At 36.4% G+C, this 15,626-nt stretch overlaps 1 protein-coding gene across 2 annotated transcripts in view; it reads left to right on the plus strand.

Moving 5' to 3' along the window:
- LOC109422692 (putative leucine-rich repeat-containing protein DDB_G0290503) overlaps positions 1-15,626 on the plus strand; it is a 673,760-nt gene that overhangs the window by 117,306 nt on the left and 540,828 nt on the right. For both annotated transcript variants that reach the window (XR_009999366.1, XM_062860463.1), the window contains exon 4: positions 9,707-9,820. Coding sequence is in view for 1 of the 2 variants with exons in the window: in XM_062860463.1 (XP_062716447.1) it covers positions 9,707-9,820 (114 nt within the window). In the remaining variant the exon portion in view is untranslated. The remainder of the gene's footprint in view (positions 1-9,706; positions 9,821-15,626) is intronic.

The raw sequence follows: 15,626 nt of genomic DNA on the forward strand, positions 1-15,626 counted from the left end.
CTCGGAGGAATATATGCAGAAATTTCCATTCTTTCCGAAATCTATTTCAATTAAATCCCATGAATCGGTTTTTAGTAGAATCATCCGAAAAAAAATTCAGGTTTCTTTGGGGGATTTTTAGTAGGACTTTGTGGTACAACTTTTAGAGAAATTTTGGATTTATCCTCACAGAAATATTCAGGTAATTCTTGGAAGATTTTCTGAAGGATTTTTGTAGACGTCCTTAGAGTATTATCTGTGAAGTAGTATTGATAGATAAATCCTCAAACGAAACGAAAAAAATGGGGGAATTCTCGATGGAATTTTTCAAAGATTTCCGGTTAAATTCATGAAGGAATCTTCCCAAGCAACACACATGTTATATACAAGTTTCGACAGCGTTTTGGTTGTATAGAAGTTTATTTTACGTTATTTCAACACAATGTTAAAATTACGTAAAATAAACTTCTATACAACCAAAACTTGCGCTGTCGTAACTCTATTATAACATGTGTGTTGCTTGGGTTTGGAAGCAAACTCGTCGAAGTTTTTAGAATAGTCATCGGACGAATTATAGTTTGTTTAATCATAATTATCGGCGAAAAAACTTAGAAGAATTTTCTGGAGGAATTTGAGAAGGAAGAGCCATCGATAGAATTTTCGGAAAAAATCTTCGAAAAGATCTTTAGAAGATTCCTCGTAATTGAGTTCTTCTTTAAATACGTTTTGGAGGACCCTCAGAGGAAATTTTGCAGAAGCTTTTGAAGATGTTTCTGAGAAATCCTCGGATAAACTCCTAAAGGATAAATTTTTTGATGAATTCTTCAAAAAATTTCTGAAAAACTTCTTAAAGTTATTTCTGGAGGATCTCCTGGCGAAATTTATGAAACATTATTTAGATAAATTTCTAAGTGAATCCATGGAAAGGATTTCTGAGAGAATCCTTGAAAGAATCCTCGGAGACAATTTTAAGGAAGTTCTCGCACATATACTGCCCCCACTCGCATAACAGTCCCATCTTTGCTTGGTTTCCTATTCATATGGGACATTTATGCGAGTGGGGGCAGTATACGCTGTGAAATTTCTGCAAGATTTTTTTGGAGGAACCATCGAAATATTTTTTGAATAAATGCTTCAAAATGAAGTTATTTCTGGGGGCATTTTTTCAATGAAAATACTATGTGAATTTTCTAGAAAAAAGTAAGTCAAAACTCTAAGGCAAATTTTCGTAGCACCAATTCTCGAAGAAATTTCTAGAACAATCCTTCAGAAATTCCTGGAAAAAGCCACTGTGGAGTTGCTAGAGAAGTTTTTTGAGGAATTATGGGAAAAATTGCTCCTAGAAACCCATATGTTTTTTTTTTGTAATAATTTATTGAAACATATTTTGAGTAACCCTGAAAACGTCCTCTTAGGAATTCCTGGATTCTGAGAATGAAATTGTAGAAATATCTTCGGATGTATGCCTGGAGAAATTTTCCGAAAAAATATGGAGAATTCTTTGAGGTGGTTCCTGAAGGAATTGGAAAATAAATGCTAGGGTGATTTCTGAAAATACTCCCAAAGTAATTTCTGGGAAGAAACTAAGGTACTTTAAAGAATTTACTCACGATGTCATCTAAAATCTTACGTTTTTAAAAAAATACGATCTCAAGACAAAACATTAAAATAAAACAGAAAATCCTTCGAGGAATTCACTTTCTATGAGGAATTCACTTGAATTCAGTGCCGGATTTAGGTTTCGGGGGGCCCGGGGCAAACCGTATAGAGTGGGCCCCCAGAAGCAAGATTTTAAAGATATAAACCATACATTTACTTTTTTTTTGTCAATGTTGTGTAATTCATATTTTTTATTTCAACTTTTTTTTTGTGATTTCGAAAGAAACTATGCTACTGTTACGCATTTGTTTTGTTCATTCAAATATTTTTTTTTCATTTCTTTTCAAATGCTTCTATGATGTAGTATTGTTCTTTGAGATATTCAGGCCAAATTTTGCGTACTTTCGATGTTCTATAAAAAGTTTAGCTTTGGGTTAGGGCTTTAGGAGGAAAATATAGCAAATTTTTTTTCAAAAACATCGGTGAATCCCAAAATATAGATATGCATAACCGCTGAATCCGAATTGATCATACCTTTCCCATGATAACATCTGTCTTCGACGAACATAATGCAGATTGGTTCAATTGTTTTCAGAATATAATTGTATAATCATCAGATGTATGCATAATCATTGTCAAATAAATGATTGAATTATTAAATTATCAATGAAATGACGTTTATGTTATCGTTATCGTTCTGTTATGTGACCACACATATCGTTTAATTTACTCTGAAAAACTTTGTATTGTTTAGAAACGCTTTTTAGAACCAAATAAAAAACTTTCACGAGCACACCAAAACTAGCAAGAAACATCTCTTTTTCTAATTGTTGAATACTGTATGCCTCTTTAGAGATGAATTTGCTGCAATCAAGTATTAAAACCTATTTCTCAAAATAGTTATTCTGAGAAATACACTTCAATACTGAACAATTAAATTGTTTAATTGCTTTTTTTTCGATGAAAGGGCCAAATTATTTTGCATTGATGAATTAATTGGCAAAATAATTTAATCACACAAAAACTGTAAATCTATACTAAAAATAGATCCAGTGCACCAAAATTATGAAGTTTACGATTTAGATTTGTTCTCAAGTCCAAATTTAGATTATAAAATTATCTGGATACCTTAAGGAACCCAATAACAACTAGTCTAGGATAAGTGCATTTTATATGGTTTGGTAGGACCTAATATATATACACTTAAAAAAATCCGCACATATTTATTGGCAAAAATCCATCCCACTTCATTATTACAATCTATATGCGCGCACATAAACGTTCTCCACGCAAGGTTGCACATAAAATCTAATAGTCGAATGGAATATATGTGCAGCGGCATTTATATTCTAAATGCGTAATTTGAATTTATGTGCCATGCATTTATTTTTCGAGTGCAAAGCTTGATAGCAAAATTCTATGTGTGGGCACATGGAAACTAGATGCGGATTTTTCTTAGTGTAGTGCTTCCGGGTTATTGAGGGGGCCCCTTAAATCGGGGGGCCCGGGGCATCTGCTCCCTTTGCCCCCCTTAAATCCGGGCCTGCTTAAATTCTTACGAGGAGCTCACTTGGGTTCCTCCGTGAAACTTACTTGAAATCCTACGAAAAATTCACTTGAATTCCTACGAGGAATTCACTTGAATTCCTAGGAGGAATTCACTTGAATTCCTGCGTGAAATTCACTTGAATTTCTAGGAGAAACACACTTGAATTCCTACGTAAAATTCACTGTAATTCCTATGAGGAATTCACTTGTATTACTAGGAGAAATTCACTCGAATTCCTAGGAGAAATTCACTTGAATTCCTAGGAGGAATTCACTTGAATTCCTAGGAGGGATTCACTTGAATTCCTAGGAGAAATTCACTTGAATTCCTAGGAGAAATTCACTTGAATTCCTAGGAGAAATTCACTTGAATTCCTAGGAGAAATTCACTTGAATTCCTAGGAGAAATTCACTTGAACTCCTAGAAGGAATTCACTTGAATTCCTAGAAGGAATTCACTTGAATTCCTAGAAGGAATTCACTTGAATTCCTAGAAGGAATTCACTTGAATTCCTAGAAGGAATTCACTTGAATTCCTAGAAGGAATTCACTTGAATTCCTAGAAGGAATTCACTTGAATTCCTAGAAGGAATTCACTTGAATTCCTAGAAGGAATTCACTTGAATTCCTAGAAGGAATTCACTTGAATTCCTAGAAGGAATTCACTTGAATTCCTAGAAGGAATTCACTTGAATTCCTAGAAGGAATTCACTTGAATTCCTAGAAGGAATTCACTTGAATTCCTAGAAGGAATTCACTTGAATTCCTAGAAGGAATTCACTTGAATTCCTAGAAGGAATTCACTTGAATTCCTAGAAGGAATTCACTTGAATTCCTAGAAGGAATTCACTTGAATTCCTAGAAGGAATTCACTTGAATTCCTAGAAGGAATTCACTTGAATTCCTAGAAGGAATTCACTTGAATTCCTAGAAGGAATTCACTTGAATTCCTAGAAGGAATTCACTTGAATTCCTAGAAGGAATTCACTTGAATTCCTAGAAGGAATTCACTTGAATTCCTAGAAGGAATTCACTTGAATTCCTAGAAGGAATTCACTTGAATTCCTACGAGGAATTCACTTGAATTCCTACGAGGAATTCACTTGAATTCCTACGAGGAATTCACTTGAATTCCTACGAGGAATTCACTTGAATTCCTACGAGGAATTCACTTGAATTCCTACGAAGAATTCACTTGAATTCCTACGAGGAATTCACTTGAATTCCTACGAGGAATTCACTTGAATTCCTACGAGGAATTCACTTGAATTCCTACGAGGAATTCACTTGAATTCCTACGAGGAATTCACTTGAATTCCTACGAGGAACTTGAATTCCTACGAGGAATTCACTTGAATTCCTACGAGGAATTCACTTGAATTCCTACGAGGAATTCACTTGAATTCCTACGAGGAATTCACTTGAATTCCTACGAGGAATTCCCTTGAATTCCTACGAGGAATTCACTTGAATTCCTACGAGGAATTCACTTGAATTCCTACGAGGAATTCACTTGAATTCCTACGAGGAATTCACTTGAATTTCTACGAGGAATTCACTTGAATTCCTACGAGGAATTCACTTGAATTCCTACGAGGAATTCACTTGAATTCCTACGAGGAATTCACTTGAATTCCTAGGAGGAATTCACTTGAATTCCTAGGAGGAATTCACTTGAATTCCTAGGAGGAATTCACTTGAATTCCTAGGAGGAATTCACTTGAATTCCTAGGAGGAATTCACTTGAATTCCTAGGAGGAATTCACTTGAATTCCTAGGAGGAATTCACTTGAATTCCTAGGAGAAATTCACTTGAATTCCTAGGAGGAATTCACTTGAATTCCTAGGAGGAATTCACTTGAATTCCTAGGAGGAATTCACTTGAATTCCTAGGAGGAATTCACTTGAATTCCTAGGAGGAATTCACTTGAATTCCTAGGAGGAATTCACTTGAATTCCTAGGAGGAATTCACTTGAATTCCTAGGAGGAATTCACTTGAATTCCTAGGAGGAATTCACTTGAATTCCTAGGAGGAATTCACTTGAATTCCTAGGAGGAATTCACTTGAATTCCTAGGAGGAATTCACTTGAATTCCTAGGAGGAATTCACTTGAATTCCTAGGAGGAATTCACTTGAATTCCTAGGAGGAATTCACTTGAATTCCTAGGAGGAATTCACTTGAATTCCTTGGAGGAATTCACTTGAATTCCTTGGAGGAATTCACTTGAATTCCTTGGAGGAATTCACTTGAATTCCTTGGAGGAATTCACTTGAATTCCTTGGAGGAATTCACTTGAATTCCTTGGAGGAATTCACTTGAATTCCTTGGAGGAATTCACTTGAATTCCTTGGAGGAATTCACTTAAATTCCTTGGAGGAATTCACTTGAATTCCTTGGAGGAATTCACTTGAATTCCTTGGAGGAATTCTCTTGATTTCCTTGAAGGAATTCATTTGCATTCCTTGAAGGAATTCACTTGGATTCAGAAAAACTTGTAGTTAGAAGACACAGAATGTTGCTAATTGACAAATTGAGGGATGAATTTTTGAAAAAAATCGCGTTCTGGTGGGATTCGAACCCACGACCCCGTATTCGCTAGACCGGTGCTTTAACCAACTAAGCCACAGAACAGGTGATAATTCTGCGGAATAGAAAGCCAAACTGAACCCGAGCCCTCACCATGAACATTCACTTTTTCAAGAACCATTTATCTCTCTTTCGGCTTAGATGTCAATCCTAACTACAAGTTTTTCTGTATGTTTATGACATACCAGCTAACCTGGTAAATGCCAGTAAAGGGCAACATATATCAGTGTACCCTACCTTTGCGTCATCGGCGCAGTTGGTCGTGGAGCGTGCGACCGTGTCGAGCTCTCGACGCATACTGAATTAGACACCAGCAAACAGACTGCTTGGTGGCTAGGAATGCGGAGTGCGAGAGTAAGTCTCGGCTTCAAATAAAAATAATACGCTCTCACTTGTAGTTGTTGGGCACAAACGAGGCTGTGTTGTGGATTGACATCTAAGCCGAAAGCGAGATAGATGGTTCTTGAAAAAGTGAATGTTCATGGTGAGGGCTCGGGTTCAGTTTGGCTTTCTATTCCGCAGAATTATCACCTGTTCTGTGGCTTAGTTGGTTAAAGCACCGGTCTAGCGAATACGGGGTCGTGGGTTCGAATCCCACCAGAACGCGATTTTTTTCAAAAATTCATCCCTCAATTTGTCAATTAGCAACATTCTGTGTCTTCTAACTACAAGTTTTTCTGTATGTTTATGACATACCAGCTAACCTGGTAAATGCCAGTAAAGGGCAACATATATCAGTGTCACTTGGATTCCTTGAAGGAATTCACTTGAATTCCTTGAAGGAATTAACTTGAATTCCTTGAAGGAATTCACTTGAATTTCTTGAAGGAATTCCCTTGAATTCCTACGAGGAATTCCCTTGAATTCCTACGAGGAATTCCCTTGAATTCCTAGGAGGAATTCACTTGAATTCCTACAAGGAATTCCCTTGAATTCCTACGAGGAATTCACTTGAATTCCTAGGAGGAATTCACTTGAATTCCTAGGAGGAATTCACTTGAATTCCTAGGAGGAATTCACTTGAATTCCTAGGAGGAATTCACTTGAATTCCTAGGAGGAATTCACTTGAATTCCTAGAAGGAATTCACTTGAATTCCTAGAAGGAATTCACTTGAATTCCTAGAAGGAATTCACTTGAATTCCTTGAATTCCACTCGTCATACACTGAAAGACGGCTTACAGTTGAAATTACTATTCTGAGGGTCAATTTAAATACACAACGCCCCTAAATTTGGGCGGACTGAGTTTTGTTTCAATTCAACAGATTAATGTTTTTAATTTCACCATGGACCCGATTTACAATTTTAAAAAGTTTCTACTGGCAACTGGATTCGATCCAAAAACCTTGAGACCACCAGGCTCGCACGCTACCACTCGGCTATCGAACCGGTTGATATGGGAGGAAACAAAACGCATACAAGAAGCGTTTGGTGGTCGATGATCACGCTATTTATGACATGATAAATTTGAAAACATTTTTATTCTGATCATTACCGCAAGGTGTCTTTCACTGTAGTCTAGAAACCTGGAAAATGATAGAATCGATTACTTCTATCATTTTTTTTGTCATTATCAATGCTTGCAGAACATCAGAAATGCAATACAAGTATTGGAACGGCCAGGCCTACTCTGCAGCGTCATTGAATATTTAAAATCATAGAACGGGAGCATCTCATACCTACCGCTCCGTATGGAATATAATAGAAATATTGAGCAAGTACGCTGGGAGTGACGTTGCTAAGAAAATTAATGTCACTCCGTTGATGAACTGTTTCCTGCGATAGTATATAGAGATTTACCTCTTCTGTCAGCACCAATACTCATTCTTTGAAAAGAGAAGCTATATGGTGAACCCCTTCCCGATTGTAAAAAGTAGCCCACATGAAATAATAAATGCGGGACACAGATGCAAGTGACCATTTTGTCTATTTGGAGTTGAGTATACAAAACAATCTTCAGATTTCAAGCTTTATGTAACATTTTAAGGATTGTTTTTACGATGATTAGAAAAATAACAAAAAAAATCGAGAAAATTGTGTCGATTTTGAAACTCCATACATTTTGTATAGGATGAAATAATGATGAATGATGATGAAAAAAATAAAACTTTAAACCTCGTTTACTCGAAAGTAGTTTCTTGTCAGTTGCACCCCGTTGCTTCTAACCCCGCCAAATAAAAGGCGATTCCCCAGTTTTTCGTGTACAGAAACACTGTTTCATAGTTTCAAAGGGCAGACATTTGACGCAACTTGCGCATTCCGCCCATGTTACCCCCTAGTAAATTATTTTAATTCATGGCGGACACCTCGCGATAATGGCGATCGAACGCGGCGATAATGAAGACGTTGTTGGCTGGCGCATGCGGCCGGTGGTGGTGGAGGTGCTGACCCGTGAAATTACGCAAGATTCGTGGTGGTAGAACGAGCCAAAAATAGGGGCAGTACTGTGATGACAGTTCTGCCACACTGACTGTGTTGGGGAATCCTTTCAGCCGTCAATCTTCATTTTCCGGCTCAATGTCAAATTCACCGGAATGGTTGTCACCTCTCTCTCTTATGTGGTCTTATGGGGTCCTGATGAGATGCTTATCGAGTGACGTGAATGTCTTGATCGGCTGATTAATGGGGGATGAAGGTTCCTTGTGCTGAGTCCAAGTCGGAAAGGTTGCGCGATGCAATCAGTTGAGGTGACAGATGGTCCCCATGACATTTGTGATATTGTAAGAGGGACATTGTTTCGTGAAAGAACTGACGATGCGTATTGTTTCTTTTAATTTTGGCATGAAGCCAATGGGATGCACACGCAATTAATTTCATGTTACATCTCTTCGTTGGAAGGATGAGAGGAAATTAGGAAGGAAGGAAGCAACGAAGGAAGGGAGGAAGAACGGGAGGAAGAAAGGGAGAAAGAAAGACAGGAAGAGAGGGAGACAGGAAGAAAGGAAGAAAGAAAGGAACGAAGGAAGCAAAGAATGAAGGAAGAAAGGAAGAGTGGAAGAAAGGAAGGCAAGCAAGGGGGAGAAGCAAGGGAATGGGAAGCAAGGAAGAAAGAAAAGATTGAAGGAAGTAAGAAAGGAAAGAAGAAAGGAAGGAAGAAAGGAAGGAAGAAAGGAAAGAAAAAAAAGAAAAAGAGAGGGAAGAATATAAGAAGAAAGAAAGGAAGAAATGAAAGAAGAAGCAAGAAAGGAAGAAAGAGAGAAAGAAAGAAAGAAAGAAAGGAAGGAAGGAAGGAAGAAAGGAAGGAAGGAAGAAAGGAAGAAAGGAAGGAAGAAAGGAAGGAAGAAAGGAAGGAAGAAAGGAAGGAAGAAAGGAAGGATGACAGGGTAGGGAGAAAGAAAGAGGAAAGGAAGGAAGAAAACAAACATGGAAAGAAAGAAGGAAGGAAGAATGTCGAAAGCATATTGGAACAAGGGACAAAATGTAGGTTTCACATTCGCTTGTTTATGAAAATAAAAAAAAAAAATCAAAAATAGGAAAGTTTATTGCTAACTTGCTAATGTACAACTTGTTTGGTTCACGGAATAGTGGGTGAAAAAAAAATCACACCCATGATTTTTTCTATCGATCGTACCCACCCAGTAGTAAGGCGACCATGCGTGAGATGATGCTTCAATGCCGCTTGCGTATGTACGGAGGCACTTTCCGCAACAACAACTTTACTTCAGTTTACCCGACGATTTTTTTTTCTGTAGCTCTTCAATTGTTTCACCCATGTTAGCAACACTTCCTGGCTGCATCGCAAAAAAAATATCGAAATAAATCAACCCCATTAGCATAAACCGTGATGCAAAACTTGGTATGAATACGTTTTCCTTCTGCTGCCTTCTAGTAGGCAACCGATGCATTCGAAGACGACGACGGGCAGCGAATGATTCACTCTCATTCATGGACCATTGTTCATCGCCATCATCGGAAACCCATCATAAATTCCTCCCGAAGATGCAAGAGTAGCACTAGTACAAAGTTTCAATAAATGCTTTTCTTTCGACAGATTTCCTCGGAGGCTGAGCGGCGGAAAGCTTCTGACATTCGAGTGCAAAGGGACCTGCACGAACTACGATTGACTCAACTCACCAAGTCTGCCAAAAGCGAAATCCAACGACTGGTAAGTGTGCTTTGTGGCGTTGTTGGGGGAGAAGGAATGGAAACGATGGACATTATTGTGGTTTACCGAAATGTTTCAAAGGTTAAGCTTCGCTAGCTTACTCGACGTGGCCATAAAATACATGGTGGAGTTTGACAATTTTTCATTTTTATGTTTTCGGGTGCAAATCAATTTACAATGCATATTGTAAAGGCTTCATGTCATTGTATTGGTTACACAGTATTTTTTTCTGTGAAAGTCTTAGAAAATATTTTATGTGTATGCTTTCAGAAGTTTGTATTGCCAGGTTAATTTCCAGAATCATGTTTTAGTGAAGGTCTTTCGAGAATTTGTGGAAGATTCCAAGTCAGTGATGTTATGGTGTGTGAATCAATAGTTACTTTCATCATGGTTTCCAAATTTCAGTACTCTCTATAGTGGTAAGCCCTTGTCGAAATGACTTCAATATTACGTGTTTCACATTATTTGGCAGATTTTTCCTCCTTTGGGTGATAGTTCTATGGAAAGGATTGAAAATCCGCAAAGTAAAACTTATTTCTCTCAAAAGCAACTTTTTTTTTTGTGAAATAGCGGATAAACGGGCTTAGTTTTTTTTTAATTTAAGATAAAGATTCCAAAGATAAACATTCAACTTTTTCAGGAACTTTGGATTACAAGACTACACGAAATTATTTTCCGACATACTTTTGTTTATTATTTTTGGGTTCCATTCTGCTCGGAAAATAACTTTTTGAAACTTTGTCCATGTATTGCTTTGTAACTTTGTCGAGAGTTTCTCAAGAAACTTCCTAAGATTTTTCTTGAAACATGTTCACGGGTTTCTTCAGGACTTTCCAGGTATTCCTCCAAAAGTTCCTTCAGGTATTTTCAATAAATTTGTTGAAAGATGTTGAATTTCGTTCATGCATTCTTTCATAATTTTTTGAAAGAACTCATTCGGAGGTTCTATTCAAATTTCCTCCAACATTTTTTGTTAGGGATTTCTTCAGGAATTCTCCTAGAAATTTCTCAAAAAAAAATCTTGTTGGAATTCCTCTAGGGGTTTCCCAAGGAGTTTATCCAGAGATTCCCTAAAAATGTCATTCCGCCAAAAATTTCTTTACAGTTTTTGCAGGATTACGTCTAGAAATTCTAGCAGGAATTCATCCAGAGATTTTTGCAGGGGTTCGTAGATTCCTTCGGAGATTTTTGCAAAAAAATTTGAATGGATGCTCTTCCCATTTTTTCCCAAGAATTCTATCAGAAATTCTTGTTGGAATTCCTCCTGAGGTTTTTCCAGGGATTCCTCCGTATATTCTGCTGGAATAGCATGAAGAACTACTCCAAAGATTTCCTCAGGCATTTCTCTACGAATCATTCTTTGTAATTTCTCCAGAATTTCTTCTAGAAAAAATTCAAGAGATTCTTCTAGCAGTTCCTCCAAGGATTTCCAAGTAATACCAGGTATTCCTCCAAAGACTGTTTCATTAATTAACTTTGGAATTTATTTTGACATTTCTTCATGATTTCTTTCAGACATTTAAACGGTGATCCTTAAGATTTTTTTCCAAAACTTTATTCTTTGGCACTCCTTAAGTTTTAAGGAATAATTCTAGGATTAACTGGAAAGGGTTCTTCACTGCTTCCAGGAATTCCTTTAGAGATTCCGTGAAAATGTTCCTTTCCTTCAAAAAAATCCTCAGTGATTCCTTGCAGAGTTCCTCCATGACTTTATTTAAAAAAAATCAGTAGGGCATCCTCTCAAACCTTGAGAAATTTTATAAAAAATACTTCGAATCTTTCTACTAAGTTTTCTCCAGGAGTTCTATCAGGGATAGCTTAAGAAATTTTAAATGGTTCAAACATTTTAGAGTGTCCGTAAGAAATCTCTTAAAAGATTTCCTCTGAACTACTTCAGTTATTTAAAAACTTCTTCAGAATTTTTTTCAGAAGGTCCTCTACAGTTTTTTCTTAGAATAATTTGCAGAATTCCTCCACAAGTTTCTCATAAAACTCTTTTAGGAATTTCTTCAGAGATAGCTCAGGGGATTCTCTAAAATTTTCTCTCAAAGGTTATTCCAAAAATTTCTTCAGAGATTGCTTCAGAAATTGCTTCAGAGGTTTTAATTCAGTAGTCCTTCCATAAACAATTTTCAACAAATTCTTCTAGAAATCTGCACAGGTGTCCACTGGAGTTCTTTTAGGGATTCCTTTAGAAAATCTCTTTCAAATTCCTTAAGATATTCTGAAGTTCCTTTAGCAATTGTCGTGCAATTTATGGAAGAAATTCTTAAAAAATCTCTGGAGGAATCTTTGAAGGAATCCCAAGAGATATTTCTGACGGAATCCCGATAGCAATTTCAAATGAAACCATTGTGGAAATTTCTGAAGGAACTTTTCAAGTAATTCTTGGAGGAACTTTTAGAGGATTCTCCTCCGGATTTATTATTTTTTTTATAAAACTTATCCATTTAAGGACTTTACAAGACATCCCTTGCTAAAGTTCCTAAATAAATCCCTAAAATGTCAATCTCTGAAGAAATCCCAGAAGAAATTTCAAAAGGAATCCTTGGAGGATGTACTAAAAAAAAATCCCTGATGGAATTGTTGAATTGATTGATTTGTCTTTATTATAGAGACTTTATGGGAATTGTTGAAAAAATCTCCAGTCCTAATCCTGTAAAAATCCCTGAAGGTATATTTGAAGAAATACCAGGGAAAACTTTAAAGGAAATGCTTGGTGGAACTGTAAGATAATTTATCGAGTAATTTAAGAAAAGTTTCTGGAGATATCCTTCTAAAGAGTACCTTAAGGATATTCTTAAAAAAATCCTGGAGGAATTCGCAAAATCTCTTTGGAAATGCTGTAGAATCTGCTGGGTAATATTACTGGAAAAATTAATGAATCCATGTAAGCAATCCTAGAAGTATCCTTGAAATATAATGCTGGTGGAATTTTTGTGGAAAAATATGGAGGGATACTACAGAAACTCATGAAAGAATCACTGCATGAATATTTGCAGGGATCTTTGCAAAAAATCCTGCTAGAATATTGAAAAGTAATAATGCGAGTATCCCTGGAAGCATTTTTGCTGGATCTTCTGGATGATTCCCTAAAGTAATTTATGGAGCTATTTCTGCGGATATTTCTAATGGAACTGCTGGAGAAATTTTCTATATAATCTCTGGAGAAATTCACGAAGAAGTGCCTGTACGAATTACTGAAAGAACCACCGGAATATTTTCGGAAAAACAAAATCGCAGGAATTGTTGAAACAATCTTTGCAATAATTTCTGAATGCGAAGGTGAATCAGCCTAGATTAAAAACTCTAAATGATAAAGAAATAAAGCCTGGATCCCTGGAGCAATTTATAATTCCTTTAGAAGGATTTCCTAGAAGAATGTCTAAAGTAATCCCAGGAGAAGTTTCAGCAGAAATCAATGGAAAACTTCCTAAACGAATTGAAATTTTTCAAGTATTTCTTAAAGGCATATCTGAAGGAAGCTCTGGTCCGTGAAGAAGTTGAAGATTCCTCTGCATGATTATTCGAAATTATATGATGAAAGAATCTGTTTAACAGTGCAGTAGCAAAATGAGGGCTCCTAGATCACTCTATCAGATATTTTCGGTATACTTAACATTCCATGTAGACATGGATGGGAAGTTGAATTTCATCTAGAAATTCATCTACAATGATTTTTATAAAAATTCCGTCGGGTTTTCTTTCTGAAACTTCTTTAGAAATGCCTTCCAGAATTTCTTACAATTTTTTTTGTATTTTTTCACTCCTGTTTCTTGGTATTCCTTCTCAAATTTGAAAAATTCTTTCCCGAATAATTCCTTATGAATTTCAAATATTGACTCCTGGAGTTTTTCATCCTACAGATTTTCTTCCAGAGGTTTTCTCATGTTTGCTCTCAGAGTCTTTCGTTGGATTTTACCTCCTGCGTTTTTCCCAAAGAAATTTACGTAAGATTTATTCTCCTTTCTCATAGAATATAGATTAGATGTTGTCGTAGAATTTCTCTTAGAGATTCTCTTTCGGAATTTTTCTTGAAGATTTTCCGCGATTTCTTCTGGGTTCCTCTTGAGACTTCTCCATGAGATTTTTCTTCGAAATTTCTAGAGTTTTTACATAAATTATTGCTTGGGTTTCTACTAAGGCTTCTCCCGGATTTGAAGGAGTTTTTCACGAGTATTCTACAGGAATTGTTCCTGGGATTTCTCAAGAAAAATTTTAAGAAATTTCAATGTTTTAAGCTGAGATACAGAGTTCCAATCTTTAGCATTTTATATGAAAATCAGTCAATGCGTATTTTGTTCTTTCCAGTACTGTACTTTTCTAGGAGTGTTTCTCGGAAAACCTGCTGCTTGAGATAACCCACAAAATTTATTGCAGTAAATTCCCGGAGAAATTTCGAAAGAAATCCACGTGAATTTTGCGAGAAACTCCGCAATGATCTGTTGGAAGAATCTTAAGAGGAACTTCGGAAGAAGTCCTGAGAGTACTGGGACATCTCAGAAAAAAAGCTCTGGTAAGAAATGTTTAGAAAATTTATGGAAGAACTCTGAAAATCTCTCAGAGAAGTTCCGGGAGAAACTCCAGACGAAAACCACCGAAGATATTCCGAATATCGGGAAGCTCTTTGGCAGAATTTCCAGAAATAACACTCAGAAATCTCTAAAGAAAACACCAAAACAATCACAGAAGGAACTATTTATGGGAGCAAATAAAAGAAATCACTTTGCATGGGAACTAGGATGGAAACTTAAAAGAACTGGAGAAAGCCAGAAAATCTTCGGCAATCCTCAAAAAAAAAATAAATAAAGAGATTTCTGAAAAAAAAATGACGATATTATAAATGATTGATTTACTGATAATATCTAAGAAAGGCTTTCTAATGGAATACTTGGACAAATTTATGCCATTTCTGAAGAAACCCTAAAGGAATTTCTAGAATAATTCATGGAAACATTTCCTCAGCAACTCATCAAAAGTTTTCTAAAAGAATTCCTCGAGAAACACAACCCACAGTGGCTGATTTCGTTATTTTAGCGCGCTTAAGCAATAACTTTTCAACTATGACGTTTAGCGTCATGGTGTCTTCGAGAAAGTTTTTCACTATTACAAGGAGCTTCTTTTGAACTACCGTCGTTCGGGGTGACATTGGGCCTAGGGGGTAACATTGGTCCATCGAACGCATGAATTCAATATAAGTCAGAGAATCCAACGGTAGATGCAAAGTATAGAATTATGTATTCTAGTAGTCTTGCACATAATATGCATTTCCGTCGTATTCTAAACGTGCGTAATAGTGGCCCAATGTCACCCCGCTTTGGCCCAATGACACCCCGCACGACGGTATTGTGAAAATTGATCAATCCCGCTAAAAGTGAGATAGAAATTATGTTTTTGAATTTGTCAAGATACGAAGTTGGTGTCTTAATAAAAGTTGTAGAAAATGTTGTTTGGAGCAACTTTGTTTAAGACGCCAAGTTTGTAACTCCATTACTTTTCAAGATACGTTACGTTTTCTATCATCAGCCCCTTAAAAAGGGGTTTTTTCGCAATATCTTTCTAATAATTGATTCTACATTTTTCACATGTTCAACAAAGTTATAGATAATGGTAAAATACACAATTTTGCCGAACATGACATCCCGCTAATTTCAAAAATAAAATAGTTATAACGGTTTTTATAATTTTTTGGGCCATATTTCAAGCATATGTAACTTAGTTTTAGGCAATTATATGCAAATTTCTTTTTATGCATGTGAAAGTACAAGCAATTGTCTCTCTTAGAGGTCAAGTTTTTCGAGTGAAA

The sequence above is a fragment of the Aedes albopictus genome, chromosome 3 (assembly GCF_035046485.1).
Source record: "Aedes albopictus strain Foshan chromosome 3, AalbF5, whole genome shotgun sequence".
In the NCBI taxonomy this organism is placed as follows: domain Eukaryota; kingdom Metazoa; phylum Arthropoda; class Insecta; order Diptera; family Culicidae; genus Aedes; species Aedes albopictus.